This window comes from Akebia trifoliata, chromosome 4 (assembly GCF_017979445.1).
Source record: "Akebia trifoliata isolate Shusen 1 chromosome 4, ASM1797944v1, whole genome shotgun sequence".
Classification (NCBI taxonomy): Eukaryota; Viridiplantae; Streptophyta; class Magnoliopsida; order Ranunculales; family Lardizabalaceae; genus Akebia; species Akebia trifoliata.
This window is the reverse complement of record NC_141378.1, coordinates 4,834,145-4,854,627: the sequence shown is the minus strand read 5'-3', so window position 1 is coordinate 4,854,627 and position 20,483 is coordinate 4,834,145. Positions and strand designations below refer to the sequence as shown.

Genomic DNA, 20,483 nt, shown 5'->3' with positions numbered 1-20,483 from the left:
ACATGTTTAAAATGTGATTTGTTCAAAAAGTCGTCGTTTTTTGTTACTATGCTTGTAATCCAAAATTCTTGGCCCGGATGTCATCTTTTGTAATCCCATTCTTTGTTATTTGTTTATAAACATTTTTCAATATCCGACAACTCACACATATCAATTAAGTAGAGATAAATCCTTGTGGGGGCTGAATTAGGGGTTGAACTCAAGACATCTCCTTTTTTTTTTTAGGGATGCTTGGCCATTGTGCTCAACATTTATTGGTGATTTTTTAATAATAAAAAGCATTCAAACAATATTAATAGGTTTGTTATTTATTATTATATTTTCCATAAGAAAGATAATACTAAGAATTATCCACACCGAATACCATATTAGTCCTTCAAAATTGTATTTTTCAAGTCAACGTTTGTCATCCCTTTCGATTGATAAGAGTTGTTTAACATCTTATACTTAGGCCATGTATTTTTAATGAATAATGTTGAAGTGACCTTAGGCTCGTACCTCATATCCATTTTTCGATGTGAAAGTGTATGAGTACCACAGATGCTTTTGATCAACTCTGCGTAACTGAACGGCAGGAGAGTACATTTAATTATTAATTCGATATCAATTTTTTCTATGATTCTAGACTTCATTTGATCGTTTTTTTGTTTACTGCGTGAGTTTTTGGATATTTTGGTATTCTATATTGAGTTTAATTTCTTATGTGGTATTTTTATTTATTTATTTCAGTAAGCATGATTTGCAGTATATATATATATAATTTTTGAAGGGGATAGGGTTAGATGTATGTAAAAACTATACCAATCTTGTCAAATAAACGCCTCTCCCTTTCTGATTGACAAGACTTTTTAAATATCTTATATTTTGGGCCATACTCTATTTAAAGGAAAAGTACCCTGGGGCCGGTTCGACGTCCGTCTCAAAAAACGTCTGAGAAACTGATGTTTCTCGACCGTCAGATTTCAGTCAATCAACGGCGCACATTCTTCCGCACGTCAAGTCATTTATTAAAAACGAAAATTTTAAAATTTGCAAGCACATCCCTCTATTTTTACAAATTGCAAACGAACTTTCCTTCTCCCTTTCTACTCGACAGAACGAGAGAAATCAGTCGTTCTCTCTCTTTTTGTCTCCATCTCCATCGAAATCTTGAGAGCTCGCTCACACACACACACACTCTCTCTCTCTCTCTCTCTCTCTCCATAATACATTCACTATTGAATGATGTAAAAACAGATTTGCAAGCTTGTTTAAATTTTATTTCTGTGCTGGAAACTAAACAGACAACTTAAAAGGCATAAAATCCAAACTATATACCCATGGCTTTTTCTTTGCTGTCATTTGGCATAAAGTTCAAATGATTCATTAAAAATGTAGTATGGTAAAAACTGGTCATCTAACCATATGGTCAAGCTTCTCAAGAACAAAACAAAGTGTGGTCATCAGAAACATAAACAGTACATACATACAAATACCAAAAAGGGCCGGGGATGAGATCAAAGGTACGCAGGCTGGCAAGAAGCTGCTTCCTTGAGATAGGCCAGAGCATCGCATAGTGGGAAAGTTATATACAGTACAGAAACTATAACTACAAAAGATAAGCGGGATGGATGGGTCAAGGTCACATCTGCTGCTCCCTATTCTCACTGAACCTCCTCCCTCCTCCAGAATGAGGAGGTTTTCTCAAGTACTTGGCATTGAAAGATTCAGCCATCCCAGGGTACTTTTCCTTTACAAAGTTCTCCATACATTTGGTTGGTTTTCTATCGAGACTCGATCGATCTCGAGAGAGAGAGATAGATATATATATATATATATATATAGAGAGAGAGAGAGAGAGAGAGGAGAGAGAGAGAGAGAGAGAGAGAGTGTGAGCGAGCTCTCAAGATTTCGATGGAGATGGAGACAAAGAGAGAGAGAACGACTGATTTCTCTCGTTCTATCGAGTAGAAAGGGAGAAGGAGAGTTCGTTTGCAATTTGTAAAAATAGAGGGATGTGCTTGCAAATTTTAAAATTTTCGTTTTTAATAAATGACTTGACGTGCGGAAGAATGTGCGCCGTTGATTGACTGAAATCTGACGGTCGAGAAACATCAGTTTCTCAGACGTTTTTTGAGACGGACGTCGAACCGGCCCCATATATATATATATATATATTTTTTTTTTTTGAAGGGGATAGGGTTAGATGTACGTAAAAACTATACCAATCTTGTCAAATAAACGCCTCTCCCTTTCTGATTGACAAGACTTTTTAAATATCTTATATTTTGGGCCATACTCTATTTAATAGGTTGGTTTACACATTCAACTGTGCGTTTAAGGAGTAATTAATTCGGAGGTGCTTTAATTTTGATCAGGAATTGTCAATTCGATGTCAATTTTTAATTAATTCTAGACCTAATTCGATTTTTCTATGTTTATTTCGTGGGGTCTTTAGATATTTTGCTATCTCGATTGAATTTGATATTTTATAGTATTTTTATTTATTTATTTCAGTAAGCATGATTTGCAGTATATATATATATAATTTTTGAAGGGGATAGGGTTAGATGTATGTAAAAACTATACCAATCTTGTCAAATAAACGCCTCTCCCTTTCTGATTGACAAGACTTTTTAAATATCTTATATTTTGGGCCATACTCTATTTAAAGGAAAAGTACCCTGGGGCCGGTTCGACGTCCGTCTCAAAAAACGTCTGAGAAACTGATGTTTCTCGACCGTCAGATTTCAGTCAATCAACGGCGCACATTCTTCCGCACGTCAAGTCATTTATTAAAAACGAAAATTTTAAAATTTGCAAGCACATCCCTCTATTTTTACAAATTGCAAACGAACTTTCCTTCTCCCTTTCTACTCGACAGAACGAGAGAAATCAGTCGTTCTCTCTCTTTTTGTCTCCATCTCCATCGAAATCTTGAGAGCTCGCTCACACACACACACACTCTCTCTCTCTCTCTCTCTCTCTCCATAATACATTCACTATTGAATGATGTAAAAACAGATTTGCAAGCTTGTTTAAATTTTATTTCTGTGCTGGAAACTAAACAGACAACTTAAAAGGCATAAAATCCAAACTATATACCCATGGCTTTTTCTTTGCTGTCATTTGGCATAAAGTTCAAATGATTCATTAAAAATGTAGTATGGTAAAAACTGGTCATCTAACCATATGGTCAAGCTTCTCAAGAACAAAACAAAGTGTGGTCATCAGAAACATAAACAGTACATACATACAAATACCAAAAAGGGCCGGGGATGAGATCAAAGGTACGCAGGCTGGCAAGAAGCTGCTTCCTTGAGATAGGCCAGAGCATCGCATAGTGGGAAAGTTATATACAGTACAGAAACTATAACTACAAAAGATAAGCGGGATGGATGGGTCAAGGTCACATCTGCTGCTCCCTATTCTCACTGAACCTCCTCCCTCCTCCAGAATGAGGAGGTTTTCTCAAGTACTTGGCATTGAAAGATTCAGCCATCCCAGGGTACTTTTCCTTTACAAAGTTCTCCATACATTTGGTTGGTTTTCTATCGAGACTCGATCGATCTCGAGAGAGAGAGAGATATATATATATATATATATAGAGAGAGAGAGAGAGAGAGAGGAGAGAGAGAGAGAGAGAGAGAGAGAGAGAGAGAGAGAGAGAGAGAGAGAGTGTGAGCGAGCTCTCAAGATTTCGATGGAGATGGAGACAAAGAGAGAGAGAACGACTGATTTCTCTCGTTCTATCGAGTAGAAAGGGAGAAGGAGAGTTCGTTTGCAATTTGTAAAAATAGAGGGATGTGCTTGCAAATTTTAAAATTTTCGTTTTTAATAAATGACTTGACGTGCGGAAGAATGTGCGCCGTTGATTGACTGAAATCTGACGGTCGAGAAACATCAGTTTCTCAGACGTTTTTTGAGACGGACGTCGAACCGGCCCCATATATATATATATATATATTTTTTTTTTTTGAAGGGGATAGGGTTAGATGTACGTAAAAACTATACCAATCTTGTCAAATAAACGCCTCTCCCTTTCTGATTGACAAGACTTTTTAAATATCTTATATTTTGGGCCATACTCTATTTAATAGGTTGGTTTACACATTCAACTGTGCGTTTAAGGAGTAATTAATTCGGAGGTGCTTTAATTTTGATCAGGAATTGTCAATTCGATGTCAATTTTTAATTAATTCTAGACCTAATTCGATTTTTCTATGTTTATTTCGTGGGGTCTTTAGATATTTTGCTATCTCGATTGAATTTGATATTTTATAGTATTATTTATTTATTTTGATATTTTTGATTTGTAATATATTATTCTAAGAAGATACCAATCTTATTAAAGAAGGTATGCCTTTTGAAATATTATATTTTTTTCCTGTAACTTAAAAATATCGCCCAATTTTTTAACATATTTTTGAACGTGAATCTAAGGTGTACTTGACCTATTCCCATACATGGTTTCAAAATTAGATCGAGACGTAATGCCCGAGTGATATTTAGAAAACTCATCCAAGACGACTCGATATCTGACATGGGCAAGACCAGATGTGAAACCAAATTTTGAACATGTAAAATCCTAACTCCACCCCTAAACATGCAAATATCTTGAACAAATAATTTATACCTTTTGATTGCCCAAATCTAAAGCAATAGACCTAACGATAGCTTTCATTTGATGGTGTAAATTTTATCGTATAAGAAGTCTAACAGAATTAATCATTGAAAAGAGGTGAGATGTAAGCATTCCTAATTTTTTTGTTTTTTATTTTTCTTTAGGGATGGGATGATAGTCAATTATTAGTGGGTGAGTAAAGTTATTTGAGCTCACCTATGATATCAACACTCGTAAACTTTGACACCTTTATAAGAGGTTTTTCTAATGTTACTATCATACCTACTATGTTAGTGGAAGAAACAAGCCATGTTTTTTTCACCTTTTCACACGTGGCCAACGATGCTCAACCACTTGTCTACGTTGATGTTAGAGGAGAAAATGTGAAAATATACGTTTTCACCTTAGACCCTTAAGAATTAAGATAGACATATTAGATAACAATTAATAGTATTAAAAAAAAAAGAAATAGATGTAGCTGATGATATCGATCGTCCTTGATTATTCTTTTTTCCAAGTCACCCCATGTGGCTTATTTTGAATATTTAAAGCTCAAATTGATTTTGGTTGGTATAAGTAGCTGTTAACGAGATCTTATTGATAAAAACTTATTTGACTCATCCCTAATCATGATTTTTAAGTTTGGTATCGCGTCTCGTCTCGTTCAGTTCAGATATCGAGTCGTCTCAGACGAGTTTTTCGATACGTTTGAGACGTCTCGTAAGATAACTCGAAAAATTGTACATGAGATGTAAAACTCAGTCAAAAAAATCATTTTGTGAGTTGGTCTCGTTTAGCTCTGATACCAAGTTAACTCGGGTGATACGTCTTGATCTCGGACGAGTTTAAAAATCATGTCCCTAATTGAATCTCTCACTTTTTAAATCAAGACCAGATTTAATATATTTCAAGCACACTATAAATCCTTATTAAATCAGAATTTTTTGGTCCAAAATCGATCCCATAAGTTATTGATTCACACCCTCTTATTCGATTATGGTCCTTACAAGAATCTAAAGAGTGCTGATTAGAAAGTCTTCACTAAGCTGACATGGCATGGACACAGAATGAAATCATAAATCTTTTTTCTTGAGATACACAATTGTACATTTTCATAAAAATCATTATTCTTACTTGTTTGTGTAACCGAGAAAACAGATCTACACTTTCGTGTCTATAACACATCAATCGAGTATTTGTCGATTAAAGATTTTCTAGTTAGAATAAAAGCACTCTTTAGGTGTCTCTATGCAATGCCACGTCAGCATAATATGATGGCAGGTTATTATTTTCTTTTACACTTCCACTAAATTGAGTGGAGAGCCACATGGATTGGATATGGATATGGATATGGATGAGAGAGCTTGAAAACGGAATCCGTGGGGAAGATGATCCACAACCCGACATAAACAACGACACTTGATCTCAAAAGCAACATCCTACAGACTAAAGAGGTTCCACCGCTTTTCTTTGTTGAACACGTGGCTAACAGTAAATCCAAAACTCAAACCACTCTCTCTTATCCCTTAGACGTCGTGGGTCCCACACTCAACGTTTCTAGCCATGTTATGTAATTTATGTGACTCAGCAAATCAATGGTTGACTGACCGTTCTTTGTTGACCAGAGTCTTCCTTAGATCATAACCAAACAATAGTTGCTGAGTGACCCGTGTACCTCTAATTGAAGTGATTGTGAAATTTGGATTTCTAATTAGAATCATTACTTGAACTATTTTTAACCTTAGAAAATGGGCTACCGAGGTAATAAGAGCATACCCACCTGGCGTGTGTCACAGTGGTAAGACCAACAATTAGAGTTTGCTCTTTTAAATTGTGAGTTTGAAATTGATGATTATTTTTTGATTAAAATGTCATATGTGTTGTGTGGGTCAGTGCATGTGATCATGGATTAGTCCTATCGAGTATGGTTAGAAAATCAAGATTGGATTTGTCCTACAGACTGCCTAATGGATCGGGTCCTGATCCTCTACCAATAAGAATTTCATGTTTAAAAAAAAAAAAAAAAAACAGATAATAAGAGCATAGAAATATGAGTTGTGATAATCTGACTTACCCACATGACATACTCAATTGGCACCCCTAACATGAGAGGGTCGATCGTAGATCTGTTCTCCTCAAGATACAAAATTATCACATTTTTATAGGGAAGTGCAATTTTGTATCCCAATAAGATTAAATCTATAACTCTCAAATCTATCACCCAGGGGTGTTGGTTGAGTATGCCTAGTGGGTAAGTCAAATTATCATAATTCAAGAAATATTCCTTATTGGCATTTACTAGAATGCACCAAAAAAAAAAATCAGATTTCCACTTTCTAGCTAGGTGCATGATTATATGAATTTTTTTCATAAATTCAATTTTCAACATCTGAAAAATTATTTCTCATAGTGTAATCCTTCCACAATTATTCACACCTCCCAAACTAAGAAAACAAATTCTCCTTGTGAAAATTTTCCAGGTTTGTAATTCAATTTCATATGGAATTCATATTTTCTAGAAGTCGAATTCTCTGAAATCATACCAGACTTAGCGGCAGCACCATATCAACAATAAAATACGGAGACAAGCTGCGGTGCTACAACCACAAATTTTCAAACAAATACATCCACTGGTTCTGTGTGATTGTTTGGCCAAATGCTATAAAGGTCCAAAACAACAATAACGACAACTGAAGTGTTGCCACATGTATGTAAATTTATCAATATTTGTAAGCCATTGAATCGATAAAGCTTGGGGTTTACTTAACAACTTTGTTTTATAGTGGAGAAGTGAGTTGTCTCGTGTGGACTCAAATTTTCTGAATTATTAACAAAGACCCATAAGTTTCAACAAGAAAAGAAAAGTGTGAATCCCATTCAATTGTTTGTTTGTTTGTTTATAATGGTTACAAAGAGTTGGCCTTTACCCATAAAAATAAAATTAAAAATAAAGAGTTGGACTTTGGTAAGGATTGCTAAGGTTATCTCACCTTCTTTGTTTCTTCTCCAAATGACTCTAAGAAGGATTTTACCTTTAAAAAAAAAAAAAATGAATCGGCTTCATTCGTAGGAGGTGCCACGTGTCCATATAAGTGCAGTTGCTTAGGTGAATGGTTAAGTGATGTGGGTTTTGGTAGAATAGAACTTTGATAATGTTAAAAAATTATAAGGAAGGCATAGTTGGTCAACATGGGTTTACTAGTGTTTTGAAATTCTCCAAATAATTTGCATCGGCCAATCATTGATTGGTCAGAATTGAACTACTTTATAATATAAATTTGTGTAAAAGTGAAAAATATTATTAATTTTTTTTTATTATTTATAAATAATTTAAATTTTTTAAAACTATAAAACTATTAATAATTGTTTTTTAGGGTTGCAATTACAAATTATCAGAGTGTGAAGGAAGCCTTTGAAAAATTGAAAGAAAATTTATTAGATTAGAAAAAAAAAGAAAATAGAATGTCTGATACTTGGAGAGAGATTGGAATATTCAAAAGAAAAACACTTTGCTTATTATGTTACTAAGGAAAGTTTCTAGACTGCATTACCTTGTGGAGTCCAAAAACATGATCTGATGCCATTGTGATGTAGAAGATGAAATTCTAACAATTTTGAAAGAAAAAAAATTATTTTCACCGTTGAATTTTCATTTTAAATTTGGAAATTTAGTAGCCGTCCATTTTCAACACCATGGATCAAGTTAAAACAAGATTTTGAAAAAAAAAAAAAAAAATTCTCATTGAAATCTTAAGGGCTGTAGTGTTGGATTGCCATAGTGGTAATCAATGTGGGCCCAATGACCCTTAGTAAGATTTTATATCTTACTAAGATAGTCTGGCTAGTTTGACTCTATTAAAAAAAGTGGAAAAAGAGTTCCTTACTACTAGATCAATCTTAGGGATCAAGGATATTCATATTTCTCACTTTTTTATTCCTTGCTTCATGACTTTTAAAGAAGGCACTCAATGGGCCGTGCAGGCCCAAATCTATTATCAGGGCCTGGATGTCTATTATTAGGGCCAGGATTTGGCCTGAAAATTGTATTATAATTTTGTTAGATATATAAAATTATAGACCAACTCTAGCGTAACTAGGTCCTAGTATTTGACTAAGATTTTGAGGCCCCATTAGTACCGGCCCATTGAACGGCATACATTTAATGGAGCATATTCGGCCGGCACCGTACAGCCCAGACTGCACATATTCCCTTCGGGCAATTTAGTAGTGCATGTTAAGGTCCATGGGCCTAACTCAACCTCAAAATAATGGTCATAAGGTGAGGTTGCCTTCTCTTTATATAACACACGGATTGGAGTCCCACAGGCAAGGTGTTCTAACTCCCTCCTTCCCTCTGACGGATTGGTAGGGCTGTGAATGGGCTGAGCTTGGGTTTGGCCGGGTTTGGCATTATCAGGAGTTGAGTTTGGGTAAGTTGATAAGCCTTCTTGGTTCTTGGGCTGGGTAAGCCCGATTAAGATATAGATCAGATTTGGTTTTGGTAGCTAGGCTCTCATTGGACACTTAGCCGATTATCTACATTTAGAAGGATGGTTTCTGTTTCTGACATATATATGGGCCGGGCTTGGACTTATATTTTATGTTAATAGATCTGAATTGGCCCGGCCTAACCATTAGATTGGCCATATCTAATTAGTTTTAGAGTATAAAAGTCCTAGCCGACCCATTTAAACATGGTCCAAACCTTACTCGGCCCATTTATGGCCCTACCTCTCAGAGTCTTTTGATATTGTTTTTCTTCGTAGTATGGGTCCAATCTCCATTCTAATTGAAAAACAAGTGGAGATGGTGTAAACCTGTAATTTTATAATATGTTTTAATTATTTTTATTATTATAAAATAAAGAACTAGGACCTAACGGATTTGGGAGTTGGTGGGCCCAGATTTAACGGGTTGAAAATTTGAAACCAAACCCACCTTTGTAGGTTTAAGATTTTTTGGGTGGAACAGTTGGGTCTGTGGGCCAGCAACCCAATTGACAGACTGTTTTATTTAGGTGGACGAGAGATTTGCTGTTAACAAAATCAGCGTGTTAAACTATTTGAACAACAAAAATCTTCCACGTGTCTGTTCAAAATATAAAATTCAAGACACGTAACGGCTTCATCTCTGTGATCCCACACACCTAAGTTTTTTCTTGTCTGTAAATATAATTTTTTAATAAACACGTGGCCATTTGTTGATTATTTAACAGCATATACGTATGTTTGTTTTACAACAAATATCTGCTCAGTGATATGGACTTCACACGAGCAGTTGTAAAGTCTTAGCTGTTACCAGGACAAAAGCACGTTATACAACGAAGCGAACGTGTTAAGAATTAACACAATATTCTGTTGCCACGTGTTTCATTTACCATAAAAGGCTCACCGATGGCTCACCATTCCAATCGTCTCTGCTTCGCTTCGGTTTCTACTTGTTTCCAGAAGAATCTCTGTTGCTCTCTCGCTCTCTCTGTGAAAGCTTCTTGAAGAACTTCAACAATGGCGGACGAAGGAACAGCGAATTGCATCGACATCCTTTTGGCGATCCTCCTTCCTCCTCTTGGAGTTTTTCTCAAGTTCGGATGCAAGGTTAATTAATTCCTCACGATCTTCTCCTTCATTTCCCTGATCGTGAGACCTCTCTGTTCAAAATCTGCGATTTCTTCGAGCAGATTTCTCTGTTTTTCTCATTTTGATTATTTAGTTTTCTCGATTTTTTACTTAAAATTTCTATTTCACTTCGATTTGCTCCATAAATAAAAAATTAATACTTTTTGGTGTGAATGGTGGTGATTGCAGGTTGAATTCTGGATCTGTCTTTTGCTGACTATTTTCGGGTACATTCCTGGAATCATCTATGCCATCTATGCCATCACCAAGTGAACCTGAAATCTCTCTAGAGTGGTGGCTGTTCGATTAGTGTTGATGGATTTTATCTGGTTCTGGTGTTATGGACTTCTGATCGGGCTAAATCATCTTCCTTTGCGTCTCTGTTTCTTCGTTTGTTGATTTTCTAAGTATGTAATCAGGGATTTTTTTTTATTATTATTTGTGTGCTGTTTTTAGGGTTTCAAGAACATAAATTTGTTTGATTTATATTTTGCGTGGTGGTTTAAATTATTTTGCGTAGGGATTTAGATCGGATTATTGGATCAAATCCAAATTGATAAATAATGTCGTTATCCATAAAAGCCATATGTTACGGTGTTGCATGTGAACGACTGACTCAATACCCTCTCAGCGACAGCGAGTAGGTGTGGGGTTTGATGATAAGTTTGGCAGGTATTTTTACGTGGCTAGAAGCCAGTTGCCTACCCCTGTGATTAGGATTAGGAGTGTACAAAATTTTAGGTTGGGCTCGGTTTGGGTTTGGAAAGAAAAGAAAAAAAAAAAAAAGAGTACCCAAATCAAGAATTTTGAATTTTTCAAAATTTTAAAACTCAGAATCATTAATTTTGTTTTGTTTTAAAAGTGTTACAAATATTGACAGAACTATCCATAGTATTGACACTTAGATAAAAATTTGTTAATATCATGTGATATACATCTCAAATACATGTAACACTCTAGGTATTTTTAAAAATATTGATAATTATTGAAAAAAATTCCTATAATTATTGAGAAAAGAAATTGGATTGAAATTATGGAAAATTGATGGAGTTTGGGTTGAAGTTGGGTTAAGAGTTTGAGAAACATACAATGGAATAGAATACTTCTCTATGTAAATATTTTTAAAATTTTAAGAGATGTGATAATTACTAGGTGTGTTTATGTAGGGAGAGAAGTCATGATAGGTGTGTTTATGTAAAGAGAGGGAAGTAGGTCCTCCATAGCACCCTGCTTCCTGAAGCACCCTGTAGCACAGATCCAACGATTGAAAGATCTTGGAACAAAAATTAACATCCTAGCCTCTTGTGATCATGATTTAAATCTAATTTAATAATAATAATAATAATAATAATTTTTTTCCTCTAAATTCATATCTTTGAAAATGAATGACTATTGAACATCCAATATTTTAAGTGTGATATCTAAGTGTACGATTGATGTGACACTCTTTCAAGCATTGTATTTGTGCTACAGAAGATCCGCTTTTGAGAGAGAGATAGAGAGAGGGGAAATGTGATAGTTACACAATCATGATTGGTGCATTTTTGGAGAGAGAGAGAGAGAAAAATTGAGTCGTGATGAATGCATGTGATCTTAGTATGTGGCTGATGTGGTAAGGACATAGAACATAGATCATTTTCATCAGGAAACACAGGAATAAGATGTGCGATTCGTGCGCTTGCCACATCAACCACGTATCCAACTGCGTAAAAAGACGCATTCATCATTATTCTAAGAAATCGGTTCGGTTCCAAGTTCAAGGAGGCAGAATTGAACTAATTTGGTTTCGGTTCTATTCGACTTGGATTCGGGATCAGTCTGGTTTTCATTCCAATTCTGGTTTCGGTCCGTTTTGTACACTCATAAATGATATGCGAATCAAAATCACTATGCTCTTAAAAAGGATTACATTACTACAGATCCTTAGCTGTCACATAAAAAGGTACTTCACCCAATAAACATCCAAAATAGTCCCTACTCGATCAGATCATGGATGGAATCGTATACAAGTTGCAATCAAAAGAGTTCCCTGTATTAATATGCAAAATATGAGACACGTATCACAACAATGTGGAAGGTTTGGGTAGGTGTGGTGGAGAGGGTTGCTATAATGAGGGAGCTTTTGGTCCTATGTAAGTTAGTTGGAAGCTAATGTAACATGGAGCAGCTCTCTGTCACTGTCAGAGTTGGAAGCTTGAAGTAGCCTTTAGTGTGTTTGATAGCAAGGGAAGTCATTTTTTCATAGAATTTGATATCCATGAGAAGATTGTAGTGGAAAATGGGTATGGCTGAGAAAGCCAAATTCTACTGTTTGATCGGATCTAAAAAATTATAAGGAAAAAAAAGAAGAAGTAGAGGATGGATGAGAGAGGAGGGGGCAGATGTGAGCATGGGTGAAAGTTAGCGGATGGAAGAAGAAGAAAAAGAGAGATGTACAATGTCTAGAGACTGCGACAATGGAAATGATAACAACGATCGACGGTGAGGATAACGATGGTGGTAGTAGGAAGAAGATTAATGTTTTTAATTTGGGGGAGAATTTCATTTTCCTATGGATATAAATGGAAAAATGATATCTAACATTTGCTGAATTTTTGGAAGAGGGTGAAAATCTAATTTTCATAGAAAATATTAATCAAACAGATGAGAATTGAATTTTCCACTCATTTTTCATGCGCAATTGAACATACCGTTAGGTTACTTTGTAAAAATGAGCTCTCAACTTTAGAAATTTGGAACTCGTAGCTCTTAGGGAGCGGATCGAGAAGCTCATCTCAAAACTAGTACAACAATGTAGAGCATGGCAGCCCATGGTAAAAGGAAATTATCAAATTGTTTTGACTTTACTTGCGAATAAGAGATAGAGGAACTTCTTTTGACGAGTTGGAGCTCCCTAGGTATTTATCCATAGGATTTTTGTTTAAATTAAAGCTAAGATAAGACTTCAATTTTTGGTTCTTATTGTCGTGAGAGAGGGGAATGAATTAGTCCACGTACAAACTTATATTTAAGATTCCATTTTGGGTTTCTTTAAATTTTATTTAGGGTATGTTTGATTGTAGGGAAAGTGACTTTCCATAAAATTTGAAATCCATAGAAAAATAGTTGTGGAAAATATGTAGGGGTGGAAAATCAAATTCCATTGTTTGATTTTACTTGGATAAAATCATGGAAAAAATATGAGAAAAAAGAAGAAAAGGAGAAGGAAGGGGAGAGGAAGAAGAAGATGAGGAGGAAAGGGAGGGGGGGAGGATGTGACGACAGTGGCAATGGTGATAGCAAGGGTGGCGGTGGAGGTAAGTGAGGAAGAAGAATGGAGAACGTAGTGGTGATGGTGGCAACGACGGAGGTAAGTAAGGAAGAAGATGATGAGGAAGATGGGGGGAGAACGTGGTGGTGGTGGTGGCGACAGAGGAGGTGAGAGAGAGAGAGCAGATGATCAGAGATGATGATGACGGAGACGACGACGGCAACGGTGACGACGACGACGAGGTTAGTGTAATGGTGGTGGTGGTGGTAGGGAAGAAGAAGATATGAGTGGAAAAGAATTGAGGATGAAAAATATGGGTGGATTTCACTTTTCTACTCATATGGGTGGGAAAGTGAAATCCATGTTTTGGTGGACTTTTTGATTGGGGTGAAAAATTGAATTTCCATTTCTATGTGCAATCAAACACTTGAAAAATGTCATTTTCCATAAAAATTGATTTTTCACCCTATTTTCCATGTGCAATCAAACATACCCCAAATTTCAATGGTGATGCTGAATTTTAGCTTTTGAGTTTAACCCAAACTGATTTCACCATGATATAGTTAGGGGGGCTTGGTTTGATGTGAAAGCATTAAACAAATTCTTTAACACCATGGATCATAGTGTCATATGATCATTAACATTCAAACAATAATACAAATAAACAACACTCCTTGTGCCATTCTTAGTTGAAGAAGGATTTCCAATCATTTCTATCAATCGAAATGTTTCTCCTTAGTCTTTGAAGATCAAAACTTACCTCCTCTTTTAACTATCATTCTCTCTTATCTTTTCTTAATGGAGTTGTTTTTTCGTATTATGTGTACCATCAGAACAGGCTTTTCTCTTCTCCACGTCACTAATTTCATATCTCCATATGTTTTGGCCTAATTTGACCTACACGTGCTAAGGTGTGTTGAGTTTAGTCCCACATCGAACACAAATTACTTTTGTTTCTGTCCTTATAAGCTCCTAGGATTCTCCACTCATTGTCAATTAATTTTGAGTTGGACCCCGAAATTTATCAAGTATGTTTCACTTTTAGAGAGAAAGAGTTAGGAGTTTCACAAGTCTTCACGTTTTCTAACCTATCAAGAAAACTCCTTTTTTTTATCGTCTATTTTGAATCTAATACTTTTAGTAAACTTAAAGCAATTGAAAACTACAAAGGGCACATGGGCCGAATAAATAGTCTGACATTGGACACTATAGTCAAAGGGGATAAAAGATACATAGAATGTTACTTTGCACATTAGTCGAAGAATATTTATTGTCTTAAAGATTGAAAGTTTCATTCAATTAAAATAAATAATTTCCTTATTTATTTATTTATTTTAACAATAGGGTTTCCAGACTTATCGGGATGAGGCAACTGACCTCTTAGATCACCATATCTAGTACAAATCCCTCGGTATATGCAACGTAAACCACGTGTAACAAGTAAGCCGAAATAAATCCTACTGGGTGGCCAATGAGATGTCTTGAACTCAAGACCTCTTTCTTTTTGGAGGGAGGCCCTGACCTCTTTCTTTAACCGTATAGTGGAGTTTGTTGGAGTTTACTATTGAGAGAGTTGTAAGTCCTATTAGTGCTAGTTCAAGGCATCTCATGCAATTTTAAAGTGGAGAAATGAGATCGAAGTCATTGATTGATCAATAAATTATTAGGATGAATAAAAATCAAAGTCCATATTGGCTTCCTTATTGAGAATGAGTTTGCGAGCTTTTCGCATTAAAAAAACTATATGAAGTGACAACGAATGAACATATAATTATAGACGCATTCGAGAATTTAATTAATGTAAAAGTTAAATTGCTATTCTCATAAACACAAAAAGTTTGATATAATCCCTCAAGGTATGCATTGTGGAACATTTAACTAGGCTTGATAATCTCATGATCAAATCTAAAAGCTGTAAGTCACCAATTAAGTTGATTGTTTGTGTACGGCTCCTCCAAAAAAATTCTCAAGGGTTGGTGAGCCTGATTTAGTATCAAATTTCTTAACTATAAAGTCACTACTAAAATTTGATAGGAGGACCTTGCATCAAAATCAGATTCCCTCCTCATTAGTCATGTTGAAGGTGTCAACTTAGATAAGTGGGTAAAGACGTGTGGAGTGTCGTTCCCATGACCTAGGATCAGATACTATTGGGCTCACTTTCAAGTAGACTACTAACAAACTTGTTTACTCAGAGTAAAAAAAAAATAAATAAATAAATAAATAGTTGAGTTGGCATCAAATTTAAGTTCAGATCTCGAGACATGGATTGTGAATCCACTTGTGGGATTTATCTAATGACCATTCTTTGTTATAAAAACATATTAAATCTATCTTTTAGTTATTATTCGATGTAATAATTTTTTTTTTGTCACAAAATATTGGTGAATTTTTATTTTCTATCAAGATGAATCTTATTGTACCACGTGTTAGATATCTGTTGCTTACCTCATGATAATGTTAACATGACATCAGTTGGTCATCACCTCATCGTTGATGTAAAATCTTTACTCTCATTACTTAATTTCATTTTTTTCTTTTTTGGAAATATAATTCCATTTATTATTTTTACAATGACTTTCTAAGACACTGCATTCAACATTAGTGGTGTACACAAAATCATAGATACTTGTCATTTTGTATCTCAAGAAAAAAACATCTATGATTCTATACAAACCTCCACGTCATCTGAGTGTTGAAGGCTGTGTCGCATGACTTTTGGAAAGAAATCCGAAACCACCACTTACATGATCCTCATAATTTTTGATCTAATCCATATTAAAGCTAATTGAACCTAACCAAATAATTGCCTAATATGAAATTGGATAATCCACGTCAGATATGTCCCCCTACAATGTTTCTTCAACACGACTCTATGAAGTTACTAGGGTTGTGCAGAATCACGCGTACCCCGATTCCTACTCTCTTGTCGTTTGTTTCCATATATGGATCGGATATAACTCGGAATAGCCAATTAGACATGCGAGTATATTGTGGAATTATCTGCCGACATCAATGTGGGCCCACTGTTCCGGATTCACTACTATAGTCCATCACAAATCTACGACGTACCCAAGATCAGAAATCACCAATCAAGAGGAATTTCAGTGGCCCAAATGACATCAATAGTGTGTAATGGAAATATGGAGTTGGATAGTTAACCTACTTCTGGAGTGCAGGATATCACACAACAATTTCTCTATCTTCACTACAGATATGAAATGTCCAAGACATATTGGTCAATTTAATATGTCCACGAATGTACAGATATGAAATCTTCCAATACCAACTGTTTTAATCCATTTTAGATCCCAAAATGAAATAAAATATTTTTCCACAAAAACCAAGACTCCAACCAATCCAAATCTTAATAATCATAATGTCAAAATCTACTCACCAAGATTTCTCAAATCCAAAATGTAATTTCATCTTACCTATACACCTTTATAAATAGGTCTTAATGTGAAGGACTATGTACCCCTAGTAACCATGCCAAGAAGGAGGGTGAAGCATGTATGGATTGCTGATGACTCGAGAAGGAGATCAACCTACAACAAAAGGAAGATGGGTGTGATGAAGAAGATAAGTGAGCTCAGCACACTGTGTGGGGTCAATGCTTGCGCGATCATTTACAGTCCCGATGAACAAGAACCCGAGGTTTGGCCTTCACACTCTGAGGCACTTAATATTATCACTAAGTTCAAGAGTTTACCGGATGCAGAGCAAAACAAGAAAATGATGGATCAAGAAGGGTTTCTTGGACAAATGATAGACAAATTGAGGGAACAAGTGACGAAACAATATAAAAAGAATAGAGAGTGTGAGATGGCACAACTGATGAAAGAGAGTTTAGGAGGTAAGGGTTTGCATGAAGTGGGGTTGGAGGATCTGAGGGATTTGGGACTTTGGATTGAGGAGAAGAAAAAGGGGATAGAAAAAAGGATAGAGGTTCTTCGGAAGGAGAGAGAGGAAATAGATGGGACGACAAGGGGTGAAGGGAATGAGATGCCAATGACAGTGGAGGCAATGAGGAACCAACCATGGTTCATGGAAGTGATGAGTCCATATGAAGGCATGTTTGGTGTCAATGAGACTGAGATGATACCATATGGAGATGATGTTGTATGGTCCTTTGGTGATTTGTTTTCTTAAGAGTAGTCGATATTGTTGTTCAAATGTTGTTTAATGTGCTAAAGTGTTCCAGACTCCTTTATCAAATATAAATAAATAAATAAATAAATAATTCTCTATATCTCTCTCGCACTCACACACACACACAGAAATTAAGCTAAGGATACATAAGATTTCTTCACTTTTTTTTTTTGGTTGTTCATCCTAACTCCCTTTTTCTATTAAAATGATTGTAGTATAAAAAAGTGGTCTCACGTTTGTTTAGGGCTGGACATGTATACTGGTCGTAGACACTTTTCTAACCATCTAATCAATCGCTTTTAGAGTCAAAATCTATGACCTAGATAAATATCATGAATATGATAATTTGGATTCTTTGATTAAATAATTTTTTACCCAACTATATGGTTACATTCATTTAAAGGTTTCTAACTTTTCCATGTCTGTAGTAGATTTGCTCTATACTTCATTTTTCTTAATTACAATTTATAATATCTCTAGAAGATTTCTCACGATTATCATGGTGGATGATCAAACTGTACAATAAACAATTGTTCTCAATGAAGATCAATATTTTACGTATAGGATTGAATTGGAGGTCGAATCATCCAATTAGTATCGAGTAGATTTTGTCATAAAATTGGTCCAGTTAGTGATACTTGGGTCTGGCAATGATTCGAAATATACCCAATGTCCAAACCGGTTTGATCTGAAAAAACATGAAAAATTGAATGTTTGGATTGGATTGGAATCTTAGGTCTGAAACAATTTTGGATTTACCACAATTTGTTCCAAAAAAAAATTCAATTTGAACAATTTTTAATAATGTTTTTATTATTCTTACTTTCATATCAATACATATAGATAAAACGATTTAGTCTTTTTGATTTTCCCTTATATTTGTAGTTGGAAAGTATATTTTTAAAATTTTATATGATTTTATATTTTTAAATTTTTTTGAACATTAATCATTTGAAAATAAGTCATGTGTTCAGATTGGGCACATGTTTTAAAAAAAAATCAGATTAGTATTGGAATGGTATTGATCCAGTACCAATTCGATCTATTGCCAGTTCGAGTGAAACCCTAGATTTTATTAATGTTGTTTTTTAATGAAAATAATTGAAGTTAATTTAAGGAAAAAACTATATTTTCAATAAATGTAAATTTGTCCAACCCAATTAAACCAAGGTCCTACTACGGTTGTACGGATCAAACAAATTATCGGTTCCATTTTAAGAGCATTGATGGAGACAACACGACTCGTAATTTTAAGTATCAATAAATTGTATGTCTCCAAATTTCCAGAATGAATCTTTTCATCCTTTGATTGCATAAGACCCATGGTGGGCCTTTTCGACAAATCACAAGAAGGTCCATATCCACTCTTTCCTTTTTGTAAAGAGACATAAAGAGGAAGTGCTAGATGTGAAGCCCACTACGTGTGCCTTCGTTATCAAGAACTAGTCAAAGTTGTACTTCAAGCTTTTTTAGATGAATTTCTTGGGTCTGGACCCTACAAGATAGATAAAATAAATTACCAATCAGACTGGTTTAATCTAATGCTAATTAGGGCTATGAATGGTGAGTTTGGATTGGGCCAAGTTAATACCTAATATAATCCTAAAGAACTAGACCGAAGTCTAGCCTGGCATAAGCCTATATTAGTTTTGAAGTAGCCGAGCCCAAACCAGGCAGATGGAGCTAGATCAGGGTTCAAGTAGGGTTTCGTGCTTCTTTGATAGGGCTGCAACTCAGGTGGGCCAAACCCGAACCAGATGCATTGAACCTGACCTTGGGTCAGGTCTGGGAATAGTTAGATTGGGTTCGGGCAACAGAAAAATGTCTGAGTCAAATCAGGTTGGGTTCGGGAATAAGAATCGGGCAAGTTTTGCCTGAACCCAAACTTAATATGGCTATAATTTAAAAATATTTCTTAGATCTTAGTTTCTTTTACTTTAATTTAGTACGTATACTTTTGTTTCTCCGTTTATCAAAATTAATGTGTGATTATTTTCATAAAATAAAAAATATCATTACGTGTGAAATAAAGTACAAAAGCTTCCATTAAGCATGATAAGAGCCGTTTGGATTAAAATGTAGAAAGTAACTGTGGAAGAAAATACTTTTTAAAAAATAAAAATTATTTAAAATCGGCTATGGTATCCTCCGGTAGATGAAACGACTCATCCTCCGCTCCGTGAGCTTTAGGCATGGATTACCAAGTTACCCCCTAACTATATACTCACACCCAATTTAATGCATGTCCATGCAAATCAATGCATGTATGATAAATGTACATATGACACATACATGCCCATGTTGGTTGGCATGGACAATGAAGAACTCATCAAGAACTAATATTACAGATTCTTGGTTTGGGTTTGTCTAGCATGGACCACATCACCTGGACATCTTCATATGCACAGGCCATTACTTCACCATGCAAGTCCATGACAAGAGTATCATCATGATCTGCAACAATCATGAACTACATTAAGTTGAAATAGCCATGTTAACACAACGACAAAAATCACATTAATGAAGAAGTATAAGTACTAAGAACAGTACCTTGCTTGGATTTCTTAGTATCCCTTGATTGGTTTTGATTGAAAAATGTGCAAGCTTTTCTGAAAGGAGATGTAATGGTGCGAACCCAAGAAGCCATATTTATTTTTTCTGATTTTGGAGAGTCGAGAAGATGAGCAGATTCTGTGGGATTTATATTAGAGAGGAAGTAAAGTGAAGAGGAGGAGGCAAGATCCGTGAGTGTAGGTTGAAGGATACAATCCCTTCTTTATTTATTTAGTCACTGTTTGGATGGGCACATGCTGCACGATTTTTTGAACTGTCCCTTTAGACATAAAAAAAAAAAAAATGTTCC

The 20,483-nt window shown here is 35.3% G+C and overlaps 1 protein-coding gene and 1 long non-coding RNA gene across 2 annotated transcripts; both read left to right on the top strand.

The window, feature by feature from the left end:
• Positions 1–9,861: 9,861 nt before the first annotated feature.
• LOC147403177 (uncharacterized) lies at positions 9,862–10,704 on the top strand. The gene is made up of 2 exons (XR_015177437.1): positions 9,862–10,197; positions 10,408–10,704. It is a non-coding gene; the product is annotated as an uncharacterized LOC147403177 (long non-coding RNA).
• A 6,253-nt stretch (positions 10,705–16,957) lies between these two features.
• LOC147403176 (agamous-like MADS-box protein AGL80) lies at positions 16,958–17,620 on the top strand. Its single transcript, XM_086437550.1, has one exon. The coding sequence runs from the start codon at positions 16,958–16,960 to the stop codon at positions 17,618–17,620; it is 663 nt and encodes a 220-aa protein (XP_086293676.1).
• The last annotated feature ends 2,863 nt before the right edge of the window (positions 17,621–20,483 follow it).

Coding starts and splice junctions, on each gene's coding strand:
- LOC147403176 (XM_086437550.1), top strand. CDS start 16,958: ATGCCAAGAAGGAGGGTGAAGCATGTATGGATTGCTGATGACTCGAGA.